The 24,807-nt window shown below is 45.4% G+C and overlaps 1 protein-coding gene across 1 annotated transcript in view; it reads right to left on the bottom strand.

Annotated features, from left to right (window-relative positions):
- N4BP1 (NEDD4 binding protein 1) overlaps positions 1-24,807 on the bottom strand; it is a 679,137-nt gene that overhangs the window by 437,930 nt on the left and 216,400 nt on the right. The window contains exon 5 of the mRNA XM_044081613.1: positions 18,463-18,529. Within this exon, the coding sequence (XP_043937548.1) occupies positions 18,463-18,529 (67 nt within the window). The remainder of the gene's footprint in view (positions 1-18,462; positions 18,530-24,807) is intronic.

Here is a 24,807-nt window from a genome sequence, read left to right on the forward strand (position 1 = left end):
AAAATAAAAATCTCTTCCATTTATCTGCGACACTTTCCTTGTACTAGGCCTTCTAGCTTCCAAAATAACATTCAAAACTTGCTGTGGAAGTGGAGGCCCACTATGGTTCAAAACAGAATATGCCAGGCTGTTAGGTGCAGAGAGTGAAGCTTGACATTGAGCAAATGACTGTCCTCCTGAGACAATAGGTGTGGAATCGAAGGCAAAGGCCATGGAGGCTTTCGAACCAGGTTTCTCAGTAATGGGTACCAATGCTGTCGAGGCCAATCTGGAGCTATCAAAATCATCCTTGGCTTGTCTTGTCTGGCCTTTAGTAGTACCTTTGGGAGGAGAGGCAGAGGCGGAAAGGCATACACATGAAGATTGCTCCAACTGAAGGAAAGAGCATCCACTTTCCAAGCTGTGGGATGAAACCTTTTTGTGCAAAACTTTGGCAGCTGGTGGTTTAGTGGAGAAGCGAACAGATCTATGTCTGGAGTTCCCCATGACACTGTCAATTTCTGAAATACATGAGGATCCAATTTCCACTCGTGGGGATCCATAATTAGCCTGCTCAACACATCTGCTAAGGAGTTCTGTGCTCCCGGCAGAAACCTTGCCTGAAGATTGAGCTGTAAACTGAGAGCAGTCTCCCACAAAATCATTGCTTGCCTGCATAGAGGATAAGAATGTGTTCCCCTTGCTTGTTGATGTACCACATGACAGTTGTGTTGTCTGTTAGAATCAACACCTGCCCTGGAAGAAGTAAATCCTTGAAAGCTATTAATGCAAACTGGACTGCTAACATCTCTTTCAAGTTGATATGTAGATGTTGTAGTCTGGCAGGCCACTTGTCTTGTATCCACTTTCCATTTAGATGAGCTCCCCAAGCTTTGTCTGAGGCATCTGTCGTTAAAATCTGACTCGCCTCTGGCCGGGTCACAGAGAGTCCCTTGTTTAGGTGACATTCCTGAGCCCACCACAAAAATTCCTTTTGAATGCAAGGTATTATTTGAATGACAGTGTCCAGATCCTGGCAGTGCTGTGTCCATACATTTTTGAGATACCATTGTAGCTTCCTCATATGCAGTTTGGCATTGGGAAGCACCAGAATACAAGATGCCATGAACCCTAAGGCTTGAAGGACTGTCCTTGCAGTCAGCCCGGACTGATGAGATAGTTGATGGAAGTAAAGGGAAAGATTCTCTTGTTTGTCCGGGGTCAAAAAGGCCATCTGGGATGCTGTATTCAGTCTTACACCCAGAAAGCACATGTCCTGAGAGGGTACTAGACTGGACTTTATTTCGTTCACAGAATACCCCAGGTATCTTAGCACTGCTATCACATATTCCAAATGATGAAGAAGCTCGTCCCTTCCTTGAGCCAGAATCAGGCAATCGTCCAAATAAGGATAGATCTGAATTCCTTTTAGCCTGAAGAAAGCTATCACTGGAGCCAGAACTTTCGTGAACACTCTGGGCGCAGTAGATAAGCCAAAGGGCAATGCAGAGAACTGATAGTGAGAAGTCCCAGTTCGAAAACGCAGATACTTCCTGCAACTTAGTCTGATAGGAACATGAAGGTACGCCTCCTTGAGATCCAAAGTTACCATCCAATGATCTTTGTCCAGCAGAGGTAAAAGCTGCTGTAACGTCAACATTTTGAACTTGGGAATGTCCAGATAAGTGTTGAGGATAGATAAATCCAAAATTGGTCTCCACGTGTTCCCCTTCTTTGGTACTAGGAACAGGCGAGAATAAAATCCTAGGCCCACATCTGGCATAGGGACTGGCTGTATGGCCCCTATTTGGAGTAACAGAGAAATTTGCTTGTGAGCCTCTATTCTTTGTTGAGGAGGAACGTCTGGCATGCCTTTGAAAGGAGGCAAGGTATGGAAATAAAACCTGTAACTGTGGTGTATGGTAATTAAACTCCAATTTTCTTTGAAAAGTGCCAACCTTCCTCCCAAAGGTGCTGCCAGACGAGAAGGCTCTGGCAGCTGAAAAGGTAGGTCATTGGGTCTGTTTACGAAAGGACTGACCCCTGCCCTCACCTGAAGACTGTGCAGGAGAACTCCCTGTTCTAGGCCTGAAAGAGCCCTGAGCTCTGCCCCTACCACGTCTAGATCTACCCCTAGACTGGGAATCATAAGAAGGATACGTCCACCCCTTAGTAGGCCAATTTCTACTAAACTTTGGAGGTTGAACCTGCAAAAAATCTTTAACAGTCTGCATAGACTTAGCCTTGTCTTCCATTTTCTTTAAAACTGCCTCAACAGGAGAACCAAACAACACATCAGATTGTAAAGGAGCATCTAAAATCCTTGTTTTAACATGGTCAGATAAATTTTGATCCCTCAGCCAGGCGTGCCTGCGAAGAACTGACCCAGTGGCAGCCACCCTAGACGAGGCCTGTACAGCATCAAAACCACATTGCAAAGAATGCTTACCCACCTGTTCAGAAACATGTACTAAATCTTGCAACTCTTTACAATCAATACCTTCCGCCAGAGCATCAACCTTAGACTTCAATTGTGAAAGGAGATAGTTTTGGTATTTCAACATGTGAAACTGGCAATTCAAAGCCCTCATAGCTAGAGTGGAAGAAGTATAAACTTTCTTTCCCCATCTATCCAAGGCCCTGGCCTCTTTATCTGCAGGAACCGGATTCTTGACAACAGAAGCCTGAACACCTTTAGGCCCCTGGCTAACAGTTTCTGGGTCTGCCCTAGGACTCTTAAAAAGATACTTATGAGCGTCAGGCACCCTGTAATACCTATCCGGTTTAACAGGAGCAGGAGGCAAAGAATCAGGATTAAGAGAAGCCTCTGTAAAAACATCTTCCACTACATCCAAAACAGGAGGTATAGCCAAAGGCCTATGCTGGGGTAAAAACAAAAATTCCCTAAGCCTTTTCCTGGAATCAGAGAAGTCCTGACCTTCCCACTTAAAATGCTCCCTCATGGAATGAAGAGTTTCTGAAAAGAAAAATCCTCAGGAGGAGAAGCAGAAGGAGTAGAATCATCCACATCAGAATCAGAATAAGGAGAGTACTCCTGCAAGTCTTCAGCCGAAGACTCTGAAACATCGAAGCCTGCTCAAAACTCCCTAGCTCCGGCTCCACCCTAGGTCTCTTATCAGGAGGGGGCAAAGAACCCCTAATCAAAGTAATCAAATCTTCTGCCATTTTAAGCATATGCTTCTTGGGCACAGTTCCTGAAGAACTAGGGGTGACACCAACAGAAGCTAAACCTGGCCTGCCTCTGGGAGAAGCCTTGGAAACAGAAGGAGAGGGCCTAACCACCCTAGGCAGGGAGGGGAGTATAGTAACCTGAGAAGCCCCATCCGCCTGACCTGCCTCCTGAGAGGCCACATCCTGCAATAACAAAGTCTCTCCCTGGGATCCCAAAGAAACCTCCGGTGGAACCACCGGCTCCACCGACACCTCTAAAGAACCGGCGTCCGGTACGGACGGTTCTTCTAGCCCAGGCTTAACTGCTTTGTCCTTGCGCTTCTTCGAAGAAGCGCCGGAGCATCCGACGGCATTTTATAATTGCACCGCTTCCGAAGACTAACCTGGCACAATCTAATCTTCTCTTTATAGTGCGCTTATTGAATCTAGCACAAGAGCGACACCCAACAACGTCGTGCTCAGGCCCTAAACAAGGAATACACAAAGTATGGTAGTCTCTATGCGGTATTTGTTTCCACAAGAAATACAATTATTCACTTTTTCTGACATCCGGTAAACCACTGAGGCAAGAAAAACTAAAATATTCTACGGGTACTTAGCCAACTTTGACTCGGTCTGAAACTCCAAATCGAACAATTTCAGAACGCCAACCGGCACTTGCAACGCTGCTTCTGCATCGGACCATGCGGCAAAAAAGACTGAGGATATGACGTCGGTCATGCGCATTTGTACCCTGACGTCCTGATGTCAGTCAAATGCGCCTTGACCGACGTCAGCCTTATACTTTGATATTCGGGCCGACCGAGGACAGCGGACTACCCCAAGTGTAAGGACTGCAGCAATGTGAGATGAAGAACATCCTTATCTGCCACATGCTTCTGTCCACTGTTGACAGCATTCCATAAGAAATAAAAACACTACAGAGATACTAATCTCTGCATAACAATAATATTGGGTGCACAAGTAGCTGTTCGTTCTACTTCTGCTGCATTTCAATTCCCAAAGGCATAGTATTATTCTTAAACAGGAAGCTCCCAGAAAAAAAGAAGTTATGTACTCACCATAACGTTCCATCTGAGTAGTTCTACTTCATTTTTCTGCATCCTGTGGGTATACGGATCCGAGCCGGCAAATTTCTTTCTAGCATCTGCTCCAAGCTCAGAGTTCCTCCCCTTACCCATAATGCCCTACCATCTCCCATCTTCCCTCAGATCGAGTTTGCTGCAACTAAAAACATAAGTAACTCAGCCCAATGAACCAAACCTGAAAAGACAGGACAAGGTCCGGGGGACGGAGGGAATGTTGCAGAAAAATGAAGTATAACTACTCAGATGGAACGTTATGGTGAGTACATAACTTCTTTATCTGAAGTAGTTAACTTCATTTTATCTACAACCTGTGGGACAGAGTCCCCAGCTATTCCGATCCTGGGAGGCCCTTATGGAATATATTCCTGAGCACCGCAGAGCCAAAGGATGCTCTACCCCTCGAAATCAGATCTAATTTGTAATGGGAAATGAAGGTATGTGAATTGTCCCAGATCGCTGCTGCACAAATATCATCCAAAGGCACCCTACACCAAAAAGCAACAGAAGTCACCATGGACATGGTAGAGTGAGCCTTAAGACCAGGAGGAAATAAACCTTTTGCTTTGTAGGCATGTGAAATACAAAGAGTGATCCATCTGGCCAAAGAAACTTTAGAAATAGCTTTCCCCATAAATGCTTTGGAAAAGGAAAAACAATTGGTCAGTCTTGCGGAAAGACTTCATTCTATGAAGATAAAAACTAAGCTGTCTATGAACATCTAACAAATGGAGTTTGCATTCACCTTTATTTTGGAAGTTAGGAAAGAAAACGGGCACATTAATGGACTGGTTTATGTTTGCTTCAGATGCCACTTTGGGTAAGAAGGAAGGATTAGTACAGAGAGAGACCCTATCCTTGTAGAAGACCAAATATGGAGGCACGGCAGACAGAGCTTGAAGCTCAGAAACCCTCCTAGCAGATGTAATGGCGACTAGGAAAGCGGTCTTCCAGGACAAAAATTTCAAGTCCACTGAAGCTGCAGGTTCGAAAGGAGGAGCCACCAATGTCTGTAAAACAAAAGTAAGGTCCCAAGGAGGCAATGAATCACTGACAGGTGGACGTAACAGAAAAGTACCTTTAAGAAAAGCCTTACGCAGCCTAGAGAAGGCCAAGGCAGTGTTGTCTTCACCATCGTGAAAACTGAAAATGGCTGCCAATTGTACTTTTACTGTGGAGAAACTAGCTCCTTGCTGAAAGATGTCAGACAGGAAATCCAAACACCGCTGGAACAGGGACTGTAAAAGGATCAAGTTTTCTCTGAGAGGCCCAAATGGAAAAGCGCTTCCATTTACTACAATAAAGTTTCCTAGTGGAGTCTTTAAGAGAAGCCACCAGAATGGATTTTACCAGGGATGAAAGACCAGGAGTCCTGGCAATTAACGGAACTGGAGCAACCAGGCTGTCAGCTTGAGGCTGCCCAGATCGGGCGGATGGGAAATTAGATCTGGGCAGGGATCCAGAACCCACGGGGGAGCTAAGAGAGACCACCAAAGGAATGGGTACCAAACCTGACGAGGCCAGAACGGGACAATGAGGATCACTTTGCACCACAGTCGGCAAGCTTTCTGAAAAAACATCGGAATGAGTGGCAATGGTGGATAAGCATAGAGAAGCCCGGGGGGCCAAGCATGGACTAGAGCATCTCTGGGGACTTCCCCTGGTGAGGGAATCAGAGTGAAGAACTCGTTGCACTTCGCGTTGGACGGAGATGCGAAGAGATCGCAGCAAGGCTGACCCCATTAAAGGAAGATCTCGTCTGCTACTGACTGTTTCAGAGACCACTCATGCGGCATCAGAATGGCCCAACTCAATCTGTCCGCTAAAATGTTACAGCACCCCGGGGTGTGCGTTGCTACCAGAAACCGACCGGTGGAGATCGCCCATTCCCACACTCTCATGGCCTCGCGACATAGGGGGTAGGATCTGGTTCCCCCCTGCTTGTTGATATACCAGACAACCAACATGTTGTCTGACTGAATTGCAATCAATCCGAGAGGGAGGACAGTGTGAAAGGCTTCCAAAGCTAAAAGCACTGCCCTCATATCTAGAACATTTATGTGCAACTTGGTCTCTGACTGGTACCAAGTGTCTTGGACTGTCCCTCCCAAACAGTGTCCCTCCCACAGAGTTGGGAGGCATCCGTGGTCACTGTGGCTTGGACTGGAGATGACACGAAGGGGCGTCCTTCTGATATCTCCGGTGAACTTAACCACCAAAGAAGAGACGTCCTACAGATGTGCCTGATCTTGATCGGAAATTCCATGGGCAGATCTAGCCAAGACCACCGAACAGCCAGAGTCCATTGAAGAATCCGCATGTGAAGGCGCGCACAAGGGAGAATCGATATGGCGGCAGCCATGGAGCCCAAAGCCCGGAGAACCTCGCTCGCCTTTGGAGACTTGGAGTTTGCTATCTGAGCTATGTGGTACCCGAGGTATAGGATCCTGTTTGGAGTTAAGAATACCTTCATCTGCAAAGTGTCTAGCTGTGCCCCAATGAAGTCTAGAACTTGTACTGGTTGCAATTGGGATTTCTCAACACCCTGGGGGCTGTGGTGAGACCAAAGGGTAAGGCTCTGAACTGAAAATGACTGGCTCCCAGCCGGAAGCGCAGAAACCTCCAGCAGCTTCTGTGTATTTTGATGTGGTGGCAACCATCCTGGAGGTCTAACTAGCACATCCAGTCCCACACTTGGAGATGAGGTAGAATGGACTGTAGGGTGACCATCTGGAATTTCTGTTTGGCTACAGACAGGTTTAATGCTGACAGGTCTAGAATAGGCCTGAGGTCACCCGTCTTTTTTGGCACCAAAAAGAACCTTGAGTAGACGCCTGATCCGGACTGATCAGGGGGGACCTGTTCGATGGCTCGTTTCAGAAGCAGCTTTGAAACCACTACAGCTGTGGCTTCCGTGTGAGCGGGTGGAACATCCAGAAGGTGTTTTGGAATATTTGGAGGGGCAACAAATGGGATAGAATAACCTCTGGATATTATCTGTAAAACCCAGCGATCTGTCGTAATGGACTCCCATGCTGCTGGGTATAAGGACAATCTTCCCCCGACTGCCTCCAGAGTAGGACAGTCGGGCAACCCCTCAGGGCTGCTGACCGGGTCTATCAGAAAAAGTTTCCCTAGACCCAAAATTCCTGGGACCCCCTCTACTTCTGGGTCGGTGTCGATCCTGTCCCCCTCTGCCTCTGGGGGAATAGTTGTCCTGAGAATCCTGGGAAAACTGAGATTTTCAGAACCTTTTTATTCTGCCCTCTTTGATTCCTAGAGAAGGACCGCTGAGGGTTAGAGAAGCGCATCCCAACAGCAGACAAAGTCTTCCCATCCTTTTCGCTCTGGACAAGTGTGTCACGTACTGTCTTCCCAAAAAGGGAAGAACCGTCGTAGGGAGCGTTGATAAACGATGCCTTGAAAGGGTCCACGAACTGACACAACCTGAGCCAGGCATGACGCCTCATGGATATGCCTGTCCCAGCCACCCTAGCTGTTCCTTCCATGGCATGGGAAAGGAGTCACACTGACATGTTTGAGACTGACTTCAGAGCAGACATTTTCACCGAGAACAACTGCCTGTCCTGCGGCGAAAACTACTCTGGGGGCGACTCAGAGAATTCCGAAGCAAGTTCTCGCTGAAGCCGGATCACATGTGCCAAATAATTCAGCGCACGGATTGAAAAGATCATGGAGGAATAGATGTGCTTCCCAAACCTATCCATTGACCTGGACTCCTTATCTGGAGGGTGGACTGAGGAATTCTCCTGTGCTAGTTCCTTCTTTGTGGCCGCTGCAACCAACATAGCATCAACTGGGGCTCCTTTCGACCAAGGTTGTCTGTCAGAAGGGGAAGACAAAATCTTGTCAGGGCTTTTGGGGATGGGCTCTACGGTGTCAGGCTCCTTTCCATGTCCTCGTGGTGATGAGGTCCGCTGGCGGGGACACCCAGGAAGTAGATGGGCCCATGCCAAAGGCTTCCAGGAACACTGACTCATCCCCAGAAGGTTTTGGGGCTGACCAACCTCCCCCCTCTGGCGGAGGACCTCCATAATCTCTCCGAAGGAGACGTCTTCAGGAGGTGACCTGGGGGAACCTTCTCCTTCATCTAAGTCAGTGTCCGTAGTGAGGGACTCGGGGGAGACCTTTGCACTTGCGCTTATGGTGACCTTCTTCAGTGGGACTCTCAGAAGAGGATTCGTGAGCTGCAGGGGTTTCCTCAGGGAGATTAAAGTACAGTTGTGTACACTTACCATAAATGTAGATGTTCGAGTGTCTTTACTGTTGCAGTCATGACTGTAGGGTTCTCCCCTGCCGGCAGGCAGTCCTCGGTCGGCCAGAATCCCAAAGTCTGGGTCCGGCGTCGGCTGTTCAGCCATGTTCCCTGACGTCAGAGCGCCAGGAGTACAAAGCTGACAGCCGACGCCATGTTCTCCAGTTTTTCTTGCCCCAGATGTCAGGAGTCCCAAAATGAGTAAGGTCCCATATCCTTTGCAAATACACCTCAGAAGAATGGTGAAAAAAGGAACCACACAAAAGTAAAAATAAGAGGGGACAGGAGGGAGGAAGCAGACTGCAACAGTGAAGACACTCGAACATCTACATTTATGGTAAGTGTACACAACTGTACTATGTTCATCGTGTTTCACTGTTGCAGTCATGACTGTAGGGTAGAATCCAAAAGCAGAATGAAAGGGAGGTGGTCATAAAGTAGAAGGGGCTAAAAGGCCCTGCAAGACTGCAGAAGCAAAGCCTGCCCTAGACTTAGAGTAGAGGTAGATTGTAGTGCTTTGAAAAAGTATGCACTGAACTCCAAGTTGCAGCTTCCAAAATGTCTTTCGTAGGAACTCCCCTGAGGAAGGCAGCTGAAGTGGCAGCAGCTCTGGTGGAATGAGTCCGTATACTCCCTGGGATTTGCTTTCCATGGTGTGAATAACAAAATATGATTCCATGAGCAATCCATTTAGAAATGGTCTGTTTTGTAATGGCTTTACCTTGGGAACTTGAAGCATAAGAAACAAACAATTGCTCTGATTTTCTGATGGCCTTGGTTCTGTCCAGGTAAAAACGTAGTTGTCTGTGTACATCCAAGGAATGTAAGATCCTTTCCCCTTTATTTTGAGGAGTGGGGAAAAAAGTTGGCAAGTGAATAGTTTGATTTAAAGCCACTTTGGAAACCACCTTAGGCATGAAAGTAGGATTAGTCCTTAAAGACACCCTGTCTTGATGAAAAATAATATAAGGTTCCACAGCCATAAGAGCTTGCAACTCTGAAACTCTCCTGGCAGAGGTCAGAGTTAACAGGACGGCTGTTTTCCAAGATAAAAACTTGATGTCAGAAGAGGCAGCAGGCTCAAAAGGAGGTAAGGTGAGCTTTTCCAAAACATAGTTGAGATCCCAAGCAGGAATGGGAGGAGATCTAGGAGGTCTTAAGATCTTAGCTCCTCTGAGAAACTGTCTCATGAGCTGGTGGGAAAAGATTGGAGGGGTCTGTATTGTAATGAGCGGAAATAGCAGAGGCATGTATCTTAATGGAAGAGAAAGAGAGACCTTATGTAAGAGATCTGTCAGGTAAAGTAAAATCAAAGGAATGTTAGGAAGAAGAGGATCAGAATCCTGAGCCTGCATCCAGGAACAAAATCTTTTCCATTTTCCTGCATAAGATTTTCTAGTGCTAGGACGTCTGGCTTTTAAAATGACATCCATAACCTGCTTGGGTAGGAGAGAATGAATCAAAGACCCTGGATTAACCAGGCCGCCAGGCTGAGAGTTCTGACATGGGAGTGTAGAACCTGACCCTGGTGTTGGGACAGAAGGTTCGGAGTCTGTGGTAAAACCCAAGGGGGCTCAAGACATAGGTTTTTCAGAGTTGGGTTCCAAAACTGTCGAGGCCAATTTGGGGCCAGCAAGATTATCATCTTGGGCTTGTCCTGTCTGATCTTTAATAATACCCGTGGAAGAAGAGGAAGAGGCGGAAAGGCATATCCCGAGAGGTTTCTCCAACTGAATGATAGTGCATCCACTTTCCAAGCTTGTTCGTGGAAAGTCCTGGTGCAAAAAATCTGTAGTTGATGATTGAGGTGGGATGCAAAGAGGTCTAGGTGAGGACATCCCCAGACTGCTGTTATCATCCTGAATATTTCGGTGTCCAGCATCCACTCGTGTGGGTCCGAAAGGTTTCTGCTCAGACTGTCTTGCCAGGAAGTTTTGCTTTCCTGGTAGAAACTGAGCTTGAAGGTCCAGATTGCAAGCTAGAGCTGTGTTCCATAGATCCATGGCTAGTCTGCAAAGGGGGTAGGAATGAGATCCCCCTTGCTTGTTTATGTACCACATAACTGTGGTGTTGTCTGTCCGTATCAGTAGTTGTCCTGGTTGTAGAAGATTCCTGAAGGCCAATAGAGCTTTCTGAACGGCTAACATTTCCTTTAAATTGATATGCAGGTGCTTCTGATCCTTTGTCCAAAGGCCCTGCAGACAGTTGCCCTGAAAATGGGCTCCCCATGCATAATCTGAGGCATCCGTGGTTAGTATCCGAGTGGCAGGAGGCAGACAGAAGGGTTTTCCTTTGTTTAGAGTACATGCCTTGGACCACCAAAGGAATTCCTTTTGAAGACAAGGCAGGACGGAGATCAGTATGTCTAAAAACTGTGGCAATGCTGAGACCATACACTTTTTAGGTACCACTGTATTTTCCTCATATGTAGTCTTGCATATGGTACAAGAAGGATGCAGGAGGCCATGTAACCCAAAGCCTGCAGGAATCTCCTTGCAGATAGCAGAGTTAAAGTTGCCAAGGTTTTGAAAGTTGAAGCCAGCTGTAACTGTTTTTCGTATGTCAGAAATGCCATCTGGGTTGTTGTGTTTAGAAAAGCGCCCAGAAAAATGATCTGTTGTGAGGGTGTCAAATTTAACTTTATGTTTACAGTGAATCCCAGTAACTTGAGAAGATTCTGAACAAACTGTAGATGCTGGAGTAAGACCTCCTTCCTGTCTGCCTGAATAAGACAGTCGTCCAGATAAGGGTAAATTTGAATTCCCTTGAGTCTGCAATAAGCTACTACTGGAGCCAGGCATTTGGTGAAGACCCTGGGTGCAGTAGACAATCCAAAGGGCAGCGCAGAGAATTGAAAGTGCCTCGATCCGGCCTTGAACCTGAGGTATTTTCTGCGTTCCTGCCTGATGGGAATGTGTAAATATGCCTCCTTTAAATCCAAAGTTACCATCCATGCATTTTTGGTCAGCATTGGAAGTAGCTGCTGTAGAGTAAGCATCTTGAATTTTGGTATCTCTAGAAAAGTGTTCAAAACTGACAGATCCAGAATGGGTCTCCATGAATTTTGCTTCCTGGGGACTAGAAAGAGCCTTGAGTAAAAACCTTGTCCCATCTCTGAAAGTGGAACTAGTTCGATGGCTTTCATAGCCAAAAGAGCTTCCACCTGGTTTAAGGCCTCTGTCCATTGATGTTTTGGAAGATCTGGCCATCCGCTTGGCCTTGGTAGGGTATGAAAATGGAATTTGTAACCTCTTGAAACCACATCCAGAACCCACTTGTCTTGGGCTATACGAGTCCAATTTAGGTGAAAAAGAGAAAGTTTTCCTCCGAGAGGGGCTTCCAGGCAACAAGTTCCTGCAGCCCAACAGAGGGAGTCATTGAGTCTGTTTCCTATGAGCTTGCGACCTGTCCTCTCCTCCCCTAGGGGTGGAAGCAGTCAACTGTCTTGGTCTATAAGAGGCTTGTGTTTGAGGCCTTCCACGGGAGCATCTGTATCTACCCCTCTGAGGCCTGTCTGAATTGGGAAAGGACCAATTTTTTGTAGGCCAATTCCTGCTAAATCTGGGTGGCTGTACTTGTAAGAAATCTTTAACTGTTTGCATGGATTTTGCCTTGTCCTACATCTTTTTAATCACCTCTTCAGCTTTAGATCCAAACAAAACATTATGCTGAACAGGAGCATCTAATAATTTAGCTTTTACTTGATCTGGCAAATTTTGTTCCTTTAACCATGCATGCCTTCTAATTACTGTGCCAGAGGTAGCAGCCCTACAAGAAGCTTCCAAGGCATCAAATCCACAGTGTAAACCATGCTTCCCAACTTGTTCAGTGGCATGCTTTAAGTCATGTAATTCCTTATCATCTGCACAGGCGGAAATGGAAGTTAGCTTTTGTTTTAAAACAGACAGGAGAAATTGCTGGTATTTCAGCATATGAAACTGACAGTTTAAAGCCCTAATAGATAAAGTAGCAGAAGTGTACACTTTTTTGCCCCATCTTTCTAAAGATCTGGAATCCATCTCAGTGGGAATGGGGTTTTTAGCAGAAGCGGCCTTAACTCCCTTAGGACCGTGAAAAATGGTTTCAGGGTCAGCAGTAGGGTTCTTGTATAAAAACTGGTGGGAATTAGGAACTCTGTAATATCTGTCAGGCTTAACAGGAGCAGGAGGAAAAGAGTCAGGGGTTAAGTTAGCCTCCGAAAAAGCATCATCCACAATATCCAAAATAGGAGGAATAGCCAGGGGTCTATGTTGGGGAAGAAGAAGAAAATCCCTTAGTCTTTTCTTAGATTCCGAATACTCCTGTCCTTCCCAGTGGAAATGTTCCCCGAATACTCCTGTCCTTCCCAGTGGAAATGTTCCCTCATTTCATGCAAAGTTTCCCCAAAAGAGAAATCCTCAGGGGGAGAAGCTGAAGGAATGGATTCCTCAGCATCAGAATCCTCATAAGGAGGGAAAGAATATTCCTGGTCAGAAGAAGAAACTGAAGAAACAGAAGCCTGATCAGAGGAGTCATAATAAACTTCCTGCCTTGGCCTTTTATCTGGAGGGGGATGTGAACCCCTAATCATAGTAAGTCAGTCCTCCGCCATCTTAAGTAACTGTTTCTGTGACTTGGGAGCCGGATCAGAAGAGGCCTGTGTTGCAGTCTTTGATTTGGAAGGAGTATTTGCCTTTGGCTTTGCCTTTATTAGAAGCTGAGTAGGCCTGAAAACTCCTTCGGAAGCCGGTACCTGCACAGCGGCTCCGGACCCATCCGAAGGAGCATTGTCCGAAGATCCTGCAACAGAAATATTCAAAGGCCTGCTGGCTCCTCGTGGGAGTCCATTTCGGCCATCAGTTCCGAAATGGCCGACGACAGGGGCTGCAAAAGCGCCTCACTGACGACGGCCGAACCTGAAGCTGGCTTTGCTTGTACGATATCGTCAGATTTGGACCTCGGAGGCCTGTCTTTGTCCTTGCGTCGTTTGTGAACTCCGGTAGCCGGAACCGTATCCGACGACATTTTGTAATTAAAACGCCTACCGAAGTAATGAAATGCAAAATCGTACCTTCGTTTAATTGTACGTTGATTGAATCTAGCACAAAACCGACAACTAGCTATGTCGTGGTCAGGGCCTAAGCAAGGAATATAGTAAGAACGAAAATCCTTATGAGGTATTTACTTCCCACATGAAATACAATTATTAACTTTTTCTGACATCGGAGTGGAGCAAGAAAAAAGTTTCCCCAATGGGGTACTTAGCTTTGAGTAGAAGAAGAAAGTCTTCGGACTGAAGTTTGTTCAGAAAAGATTGTCGGGAGTCAGCCGACCGGCACTTGCGAACTGCTATCACCGCACGGCAAGAAAGACTGGGGAACATGGCTTCAGCTGTCAGCTTTGTACTCCTGGCGCTCTGACGTCAGGGAGCATGGCTGAACAGCCGACGCCGGACCCAGACTTTGGGATTCTGGCCGACCGAGGACTGCCTGCCGGCAGGGGAGAACCCTACAGTCATGACTGCAACAGTGAAACACGATGAACATCCTGGGGATCCTCTAGCACGGGCTGCTCCTGAGACAGGATGAAGGGAGTAGTCGCCAAGTCCAGGGGGGCCTGGGTGGTATCCGAGGAGATGGGCTGGGGTCTCAATCCCTAGGAGAGAACCCACTCCACCACTTCGAAGGCTGATGGAGAGCGGACCTCCTTAGCACCCAGTACGGAAGACGCCCTTCCCGGATCCGAAGCGGGGACCGGAACCGAAGCCAGGGTAGCCTGAGGCCAGAGGGAGTGGATTGGATCCGAAAAGGTCGGAGCCGAAGAATCCATTCCCTTGGGTCTGACTCCCTGTCCTCGGCTCTGAGAGTCGCTCAGATCCGAACAAGTCGGATCAAAGGAACTCAAGGTAACAGCCGGAGTCAAGGTTGGAGGAACAGTCGGTGCCAAGCTACCAGCTCCGAAAATCCTCGGAACCAAGAGCCCCGAAGCACGGATCGGGGAAGGAGAGATGGGGCGGAAAAAAGGCATGGAGGTCCCCCCCTCCAGAGGGAGAGGGGCCTGGCAAAACTCCCATCTAAATTTGGGTCTGAATGAATCTCCGCATCATCCTGTCCATGTCCGATTTGGGTCTGAATGAATCTCCGCATCATCCTGTCCATGTCCGATCAGCTCCGAGCCGACCTCGAAGAGGCCACCAACTCAGATCTGGCTGGTCTGCGCAATGGGGAGGAAGGCCTCGGGTCTGAATGTTCCAATGGCTCCGGTGAGAAATGAGACCGGAGCCATGGAGAAATAGGCCTCACGGTCTTAGAAGGGGGACTAAGAAAAAGAGCTTCCTGTCTGGGGATCTCTTGCAATGTCTGTCCTTTCTCTTCTCCCTATAATCTCTGCGCCTTTATCTTTTTCTTTGTCAGCCACGCTGACTGTAGTTTTGTCTTTAGTAGACCCATCACCAGAAGAAGAAGAGGGAGGATGAGTCCCTGTCTGGGTAGGAGGTAGAACACTAGAGACCAAGGCCGAGGCAGATTCCAGCATGGCAGCAGGGAGAAGGCCTTTGGCTACTAACTTGGCCTTCCGATCCCCAAGGGCCCTTGGATTGAAACCGGAGCAGATAGCACATTGAGTGGACAAATGTGCCACTCCCAAGCAAATCGCACACAGAGTGTGAACATCAGCCGGGGGAGAGCTTATGGCCACACTGTGTACATTTTTTGAAAACAGGCTTTGGCTGATCAGCCATAGTCCTGCACCCAAAAGTAAAAACACTACCTACCAGAAAAACCACACACAAACACAGGTAGGGAAAGGGCAGGCCTAACGACTACTCCAAGTTTGCAAAACTTTTTTTTTATTTTACACAGACAAACAAGCGATACACTAAACAAGGGGAGGAAGGGAATAAATTCACTCAAACACACACCAGATACAAGTAATAATACCACTTGCCATCCCTGAGCTCAGAGCAAAGGAGACCACGATGCACACTACTGGCGCAGCAAACGAGATCTGAGGGAAGATAGAAGATGGTAGGGCATTATGGGTAAGGGGAGGAGCTCAGAGCAGATGCTAGAAAAAATCTGCCGGCTCGGATCCGATATGGATCCGTATACCCACAGGTTGCAGATAAAATGAAGTTAATTACTTCAGAGCAAGTGTTACTGTCAAACTGACAATTTATTCTAGCCTCAATGCAGGGCTTTGCATACTACAATCTTATAGTGGAACAATAAAACTCTACTGTTTGTATATTTGGTTCTTTTCTCACATAAATATTTCATGACAGTACAGAAGAGAACAAACAATCCTAATTAGCATTCTTAAGCAGATATTCTCAAGCAAGATGTTTTCCAGGTTTTACCAAAAGCCAGTCGTCTTCTCCTTTCGGCTTTTCCCGATTAGGGGTCGCCACAGCAGAACAACGGTCCGCAGAATGACTGTCAGTGGAGTTTTACGGTGTTGAGTTGCCAGCCGGCGTCCAACCTTCCACAGAAGGCACAAACACACACACACACACACACACACACACACACACACACACACACACACACACACACACACCTATGGCCAATTTAGAGTGTGCAATCCACCTACAACATGTCTTTGGGATGTGAGAGGAAACCGGAGCACCCAGAGGAAACCCATGCAACCACAGGGAGGACATGCAGACTCCATACTGAAGGCAGCTCAGCTGGGAATCGAACCAGGGAACCTCTTGCTATGAGGCAACAATGCTAACTGCTACACCAAAAGCCAGTAAGGTATACTAAAGTGATCACAGCCTTGTCTTTGCCTAAATCCCTGACAAAGCTGCAAGTAACCTGATGCTACAGAAGGGTCAGAGAGAAAGATTTATTTATAACTGTCTACAAATGATTCAAGCACCAGGCAGTCTGCGAAGTTACCTTTTACTCCTTGAAGTTGTGTCTGTTACAGTCTGACACTGTTGTATTTACCTTTCTCGCTTGGTTGTAGTGCACTTCAGCTGCAACATGTTGTTAATTTTGTAGCTCCTTCTTTGCCTGCTCTGTCTTGCTCTCACTCACCTGCACACTCTCCTTCCCTTGTACTTCTTGCCTCTCTCACAATCGTTTCTCTCTTTCTATCCCTCCCGCTCTTACCCCTCCATCTCTTACTATTCTCCTTGTCTCTATTCCCCTCCACTCCCACATATCTCACTTTCTGCATACCTCACGTCACGCTAAAATAACAAAACAGTGTTGCCATAATGGATATTTTCATCTATATGCCAGCAAGGAAAAACTTGCGCATGGCTAACATATGACAAAAGTACAGAATTACCACCAAATGACAGCATTGAAATTTTTTTTTGAAATAATGTACTATTCAAAGAATAGAATACTGCACCTTTCACTGTATAATAAAAAAGAGGATCATGTGTTGGTAGAAATAAAATGTATATCTTTCTACATCAGAGAATGCCTCTCAACTGCCCAGATTTTTACAGAATGCTCAGATTTTTACCTCATATTTTTGGCTTGGTCCTCATAACATTTGTGTTTTTCGGCTAATCACTGAAGATTGAATGTGAAGCCACTAAATAGACGCCATCTCCTTTAGAAAATGCATGTTACCACAGACTGTGTTATTCTAGCTATGTTCTAAATTTATAACAGCAATATCAAAATCTGTTCCTATTCTGGGCCTTTGACTCCCCATTATTTTAGGCTTAGTCCAGATTTCTTGCGCTCAGATGTTGAGAGATAGGCATCAGGGATAAATAGAGAGTCCATCACCGTGTTTTCTCCTTTCTGACAGAAAACAGAAGCATTTAACTCCTTTATTTGTTCCTCAAAAGAAAACATAATTAATATTAACACAAGCCAACAAAGACTAAACGATGTAGCTAATGATTACTGAAGTGGAGTTCTACCGTAGCACTCCAATTTCACGTCTGCAAGACTAGCATTGTTCCAAACATACTAAACATACTAATATACCACAGAAATCCATAAGACCACCAGGAACCTGTGAATATACTTACAAACATCTACAAATGTATGCATTCCAGGAACTGAACCACAAATATACTTCCTAAAATGTACACCACCCAGCGTTGTGAACTTTTGCTCTAGTCTATTGTCACTGCTGAAGTGACACCCCAAACCCTTGTGAAAAAATGGGATAAAGGGGTTGTAGATGGATGGATACACAGTGTTTTTTTTTAAATGTTTTAATGCACATGTAGTTGTGGTGCCGTTGAAGGAAAGTACTTAAGTTCATGCCTGACACTCTTGTGACACACACTGTAACAACATAAATTTGTTAGTTACTTTATAAGCCAGACGCATATGCACTTTGTAAGTGCAACAGACAGTGTTTTGGAAAATGATACACCTGTCTAGGTGCAACAGTGATGTCATCAACAAAAAGGCAGACAACTGATGGATCACCTGCTGGTTCAACAATGCCACTTGCACAAAGAGAAATGAAAGAGAAGGGGAAGTCAGATGCTCTGCATGTCCTGTCACATTGCACAATGAACTGTACTGACAAAGTATCCCTGCCTTTCTCTTTCTATACACACAAACACACTTTCTCTCTCACTCTTACTTGACACAGATAGCTTGCTGTTAAAAGTACTCCAACTGTGCAAGTAAGCACTCCAATACATACGCATTTTTTTTTTTTTATTCTTTGCCAAATATCTAGAGGCCGAGCGACTCGAGCCACAGGAGAAAGTAAATTTTCTCACCCTTCCTGACACAGGTGGACTGGGTGCACTGCCGGTCTCTGCTGCAGAAAATGCAGAAAATTCAGAAGGTAAAGAAGTGGAACTGAAATGTTTTGTGTAGTTTTGTGCACAGGCTAGCTCCTTTGCCCGCTGCTGCTGCTGCTATTACTAGCACTAGTCATTGAATGAGAAGTACTTAACAGTCCACAGAGTCTGACAGGCTGCAGTCTGCCTCACAAAGCTGATGTCATCACGCATACCCCTGCACGTTGATGACGTTGTGCGATATGCTGGTGATGCATGACAACATCAGCAAGAACAGTAAACCTGAACAAAAAAAAACATTTAAAATGGAAAAAAAAAAACAGAAATTGAAGGGGCCACTCAGGAATTCATGGCACCCCATTATTTTGCCCTCAAAACTGGTAAATACTGAGGAATTCAGTACGGTTGAGAGGTATGGTTGCCATCCAGACCCCCAGAGATATTCATCTGAAGAGGTTGTGAGTATAGTTTGTTTCTTGGTGGAGGGGACTATCACATGGCCAGATATAGGTAATATAAAGGGTGGAGGGGATTCCCAAGCCAACAAGAATGGAGCTAGCCACACTTGCTCTCCAAGCCTGCAAGACCAAGGCGGCTTCAGTTAAGCTGCAGAAACAATGTGGTGGAACAGCAGGGTGTGGCGCCTCCGACATGAGCTGTAATACCACCCTCCATCATGAAGGGGATCTGAGCTTCAAAGACAAAAAGAAAAGTACCAAGTACTTCACCCTTAGACTTAAACTGGGAACAGACCTTACCTCAATTGTGAGGGGTACGCCGAAGGGGGACTGCCACTACCCCAATTTATAAGAAACAAATTTAGCTTTCCTTTCTGGAAGGAGGTTTGGATCTTCTCAAATGAGCAGGCAAACAGCCAGAAGACAGGCCCCAATAGCATCGAGGAGATGCCTAGCAAAAAGCAGGTGCTGAAATCCCTGTCCAAAAAAAAACTATTCATTTCAAAGGAAGAAACCATAAAATGGATGTCCAGGTTGGTGGGGAGATGGTAAAGTGCAGTTAAGTCACCTGAAGCACACTCACTACCATGTCTGCTGTCCTGGACAGGGCACCCAATGTAGGATATACATGCAATGTTGCGGGACTGCACCATCATGGCAGTTTCACATGAAGACAATCCTTTCTGAACACAGACTCAAACAATGTCTCCAGAGTGACTAAGACTTCTAAGAATCTTGACTGCTGACATGCATGGCCGATTGCCCTGTACCCCAGTGAGTCAAAGGAAAGTACAGTTGTGCAAGTTACGCATACCATAATAAAATGTTCAAATTAGTAACTGGATTTTGACTATATGGTTTGTACACTGCCCAGAATACAACAATGGGCCATCTTCACAAAGCTCTAGCTCCCTCCCACATCATTACTCTTGTTGCTGATTGGCTAATCTCTTGGAGGGAAAGAATGAAGAAATCTTCAGGACTTTCTTGCCCATACATAGAGAACAGCATTACTCATTCTGACCTTATAAAAGACAAAATTACCAATAACTGAACATCCCCAACAACTATTTTATTTTATTTACTTTATTTTACATTTGTTGACCGGGATAGTCTGACTGAATACATGTCCATTTTCAGTGGAGGCCGGGGAGAAAAGCTCCAAAGGAAGTAACACAAGCAAATTTAACATAATACGAATTAAACACAACTAGCTACATGGGGGGGGGGGGGGGGCTGGTGAGTATGGCTACTGCAGCAGTGGGTAATCTGAACATCTTTTCACTGATGTAGAAGCCAAGACACTTTGCAACTGCAATACTCTTCTTGCAGATATCACAACTATAAGTAGTACAGTCTTCCTTGTAGTGAACTTTAAATCTACCTGATGAGCTGGCTCAAACAGAGACACGGTTAACTTTTCCAGCACAAATTTAAGATCCCAGGAAGAGGTCCACCTGATTTCTAGGAGGCCTAATATGCAAAGCTCCCTTAAGAACCTTGTTTTATGAAAAACAGAGAAGAAAGAGTAGGATTCATGGGCACACATGCTTGAAATGGCTGCCACATGAAATTTGACAGAAGAGTAACAAAGACCAGAGGAAAGTAACACAAATATTTCAGAAACAGCAGTACATAATCCGTGATGGGACCTTGGTTACTGGCTGAGCACCAGCTAGAAAATCTTTTCCATTTGCCAATACAAGACTTCCTAATAGCACGTTTTCTTGCCTACTTTAGTACCTGCTGAATGTCCTCATGAAAAAGGAGGCTAAAAGTAATCAAATCTGAACCATCCAGGCAGTTTGCTGAAGTTGTTTGAGAATGGACTTATCAAGCTCTCACTGTCCTGTGTGAGCAGGTCCAGTCTGTGAAGACATTTGTGGTAAATGTCCTTGGCCAATTCCAGAAGAAGAGAACCAATGTTGTCTGGGCCAAAAGGAAGTCACCACAATGATTTTTGGAGAGTGCTTCTGAATATTCAGAATTACCCTGGATATCAGTGGAAATCCATAAAGACCGCTGCTGAGCATGAGAATGAAAATGCATCTGTTTTCCAGGCTTGCTCAAAAGGAGCCCTGCAGCAGAATTTGTTCAGATGACTGTTTTGAAAGGAGCAAGCAGATCTATTTGAGGTGTTCCCCACATCTGGAAGATCTCCTTGTACAATTTCCATTTGTTAGGGCCTGTCCTGGTCCTGCTCAGTCTGTGCGCCATCATATTTTAGTATGACAGATTGTCAGCATGTTGTTTTAGACTCTTACAAGGGGGAATGGAGAGAGAGAGTTTCTGGAACAGATTTTCTGAGAGGGTGCAGGAAAGGTGGAGACGGGTAGAACGCCGGCATAGACATTCTGAAGTATTAGACTGTCCTTTTTTTGGAAAAGATCCTTATTTCTTTATGTTCCCCTCCTAACATCTTTTTTTTTAACTTCCTGTTTGTGTTGAGATGGCAGGGACTGTTTGTTTTGCTTTTTAAAGGGTAAAGAGGATTTGGGAGATTTATAAAGACGGACTCGAAAAATCACAGTCCCACTCTAAATTAACTTCAGTAGTAGAAGGGTCAAACTAAACATTCACCCGAAGAAGAGTTTGAAACCTCAGACTTTACTTCATCAGCTAACTGACAGTTACTCAGGCACATCTCCTCAAAACTGTCACAGTAGTAGTGGCCCTAGACACAGTATCTGCACAATCATATTACATTCATCATAGCATGTTTAGATACCTGTGAAAGACTGTAAACGATAAGATTCTGAAGCAAGTAAGGCAAAGTATTCCTTCAAACTGTCTGCACAATACAGAACAAATGTCCATATATGTGCCTGAAAGTCGAGAATTTTGTAAGCTAAAGTGGAAGAAAAGAAAATTCAGTTACAAAATCTATCCAGTGTTTTGCCTTCTTTACCCACAGGCGAACAGTTTATATTTACCAGCAGTCTGTTTTCCACTGGTGAAGTTATAGAAATAGCCACTGGATCACATCAAACACAGGAAAACAAAACTATGCTAGTTTCAGGTACTTTACACAGTCTGTCTGCCTTTTTGGGGACCAAGGATTGACAGGATTATTACAGGCAGCATTAAACATCTTCCAAGGCTGGCAAAATGGGAGGCATGGATACAGAATTAGGTATATTCACTTGTAACATGTCATAATATCTCCTTAATAAAGGGGGAACATTTACTTGTTCCCACAAAATATCTCACTCATCCTGGAGATAGTATGAGACAACAAAAAAACTCAGAACCAAAATTATGGGCTTGGAAACCTACAGGAGAAGAATGTCCATGGACAGAATCCTCTGACAAATTTTCCTCAGGGATTTCTGAACACCCGTATTAACAGCCAGTAATAATTGCCTGGCTAAGGCATGAAAATCATCTTTATGAACAAATACTATGTCTTCAGATGAACAATGTCTAATCCTTTTCTTTGCAGGTAACACCCTGGAAGAAGGCAGACTAGGAGATGGCACGTCTGCCCTGACAAGAGGTCTCTCTTCCCTGGTTACCCCAAAGAAGCATCCTCTGGAGTGTCTCCCAGATCCAAATAGGATGGTTTCCACATGCCTGAAAAGACTCTGAAACAGCTGAAGAAGAAACAGTGGCTGAAAGGACTACATGAGAGGATCCCAAAGTAGCAAGCAAGTGAGTGATCTCAGCAACACTGATTAGCCACTACATGTTCACTCACCAATGGCTGAGGCACTGTCTGAACTCACGGTTGCAGCACAGGATCTTTTATCATGTTGTTTCTTCATTTTAGGAACAGCAGGAGAACACCCAGGAAGATCGAAATATCCAGACTGGAGCCAAGAAAGTGTAGAGCTGGAATGATTTGGTCGGAAGAGAAGTTGTCCCACAAGTGCTCACAACCCGCATACACACTTACACTGACCCATACAATCCTCTTTTCTGTAAAAGTAAAATACAGAAGACCCTGTCGGAAATACAGCAAACAAAAAAAAAATTACATGTATGTTGTTGTATTGTATACACAAGCACTAAATACATAAAAGCTTCTGCCCATTTAAAACACCTTCTGATACTTAAATTAATTCAGCTAGATGAAAGGTTTACATAAACAGTACACTTTTACCACAAAACTGGCTCACAGATAGAACCCACAGTGTGAAAGTAGCTGACTCCAAGTCATACTGTCGATCAGTCACGAGTGGAGTCCCACAGGATTCGGTCCTGGGTCCTTCTCCTGTTTGGTATCTAGTTCTCTGAAGTCCAGGCCAACACAAAGGGACTCTGGCTGACAAAGTTCGCAGACGATTGCAAGTTGGGAGTCATAATTAACTGCCCAAGTGATGTTGACATCCTACAGAAAGGCCTCACTGAGACCAATGACTGATGTCAGAACCATGGCCTTAAGCTCAATGCCAAAAATGTGTCGTTATCCCCTTTGGGAAAAACCCGGTTCCCATGAATTACCACATCGATGGTAGCCCACTGAACACAGAAGGTGTCATAAGAGATCTGGGAACATAGGTTGACAGCAACCTCTCTTTTGACCACCACATTGCCACTGTGGTCAGAAAGTCCTTCTATGCGGCACATCTCATTACTAAGGGTTTTGCATCCAGGAAGAAAGAGGTCATGGTCTCCCCTCTACTCTTTGCTCATTAGGCCAATCATCAAGCACAATGCCCCATTTGGCATATACCTCACTAGACACCTACAACAACTGGAGATGCCACAAAAATACCTCACAAAGAAGATCTTAGGCCTTAAACACTTGTCCTATATGGACAGACTCGAAAAACTCCAACTATTCTCTGTCTCATATCGCCTACTTAGAGGCAATCTCTGCTTGACTTACAAAGCCATGACTGACCCGGCTCTGTTAGAAATGCTACATCTAAAGAAATCCCAATCCCTCCGCACTACATGCTCCAGAGACTTCAACCTCATTACCAGAATCAACAGAACACGCTGGAGGGACAGGTTCATAACTCAGAGACTGCCGATGCTATGGGAATAGAATTTCCCATACATGTCAAGCGGAGCACCTCACTGGCCGTCTTCAAGAGAAATCTTGATGAATGGATGGGAAATAGAAAATTCACCCCGGGGATCACTCGAGTGGCTCTACTTGATGAAGGCACTGGGAACTAAGGTCGGGTGGCACGATGCCAGGGTAATCCTATGGGCTAAGCTTATAAAGGCTCCAGGGCCATTAGCCTAGTACACACCTATGAACCTAAAAATAGCCCCTAAATCAAAAAATAATCCCATAGCTAAAAACAGCAGTTCCTGACCGGAAACTACCGAGGATATAAAAAAATGCTGGGCTTCCTAAAGGGGAAATACCACTGTTAGTCACCTAATAAATATAATATTTTCTTAAAAGAGCAACAATTTCTGTGTGGAAGGGTTCCCTTGTGAGGACTTGCTTGCCAAAAATTAAGCTTGAAGACCGATTACTGCTCTTAAGAAGCCATTGAACTGCTTTCTCTCCAGGTGGCAAGAAAGTACTGAAGTTGTCCTCACTCTAACTGCTAATTTCCCTTCAAGGGGTTACCCAATCAGCAGTTAGAGTAAATGTGTGGTAAGGAGCCAAAGCGTTGTGAAGCTGGCTGATTGTTGTATCCTGGCAAGATATATAACCAAAAGGCTTCTAAAACAGTGAGAATCATGAACATTATACATTTCTGCCTGCCTTGCCCACTGCACTAGGGCTGTGAGCACACTCTGGGAATGATGACCCACCCCACAAAGACAGTCTTACTGTGGGATGATGAGGACTCACATAAATCTGTCTGAAGATGACACCAGGAATTCGCTTTCTGGGGGGTGGGGAGTCAAAAGAAGAAGAATGATGAAAACACCAGGTTTGTGTGACCTCGACAAAAGCTAGGATCAATGAACAGGTAACCAGGACCCCCCTCCCAAAAAAAAATCATCAAATGCCAGTACAGGCAAAACCTGAGCACCTTAACATTCTTGAAGATTACCTCATTCAAGAAAATGCTGGAAGGGTTCCTAGCTCCTAAAGCTACTGGAAGACCTTTGCCCAATTCCCAAAGATAACTAATAAGGCAGCAAGCTACAACCACACAGAGATCCAGTTCAAGTCATATCCTGAAAGGA

This window comes from Protopterus annectens, chromosome 8.part1 (genome assembly GCF_019279795.1).
Source record: "Protopterus annectens isolate FY-2018-M chromosome 8.part1, PAN1.0, whole genome shotgun sequence".
In the NCBI taxonomy this organism is placed as follows: domain Eukaryota; kingdom Metazoa; phylum Chordata; order Ceratodontiformes; family Protopteridae; genus Protopterus; species Protopterus annectens.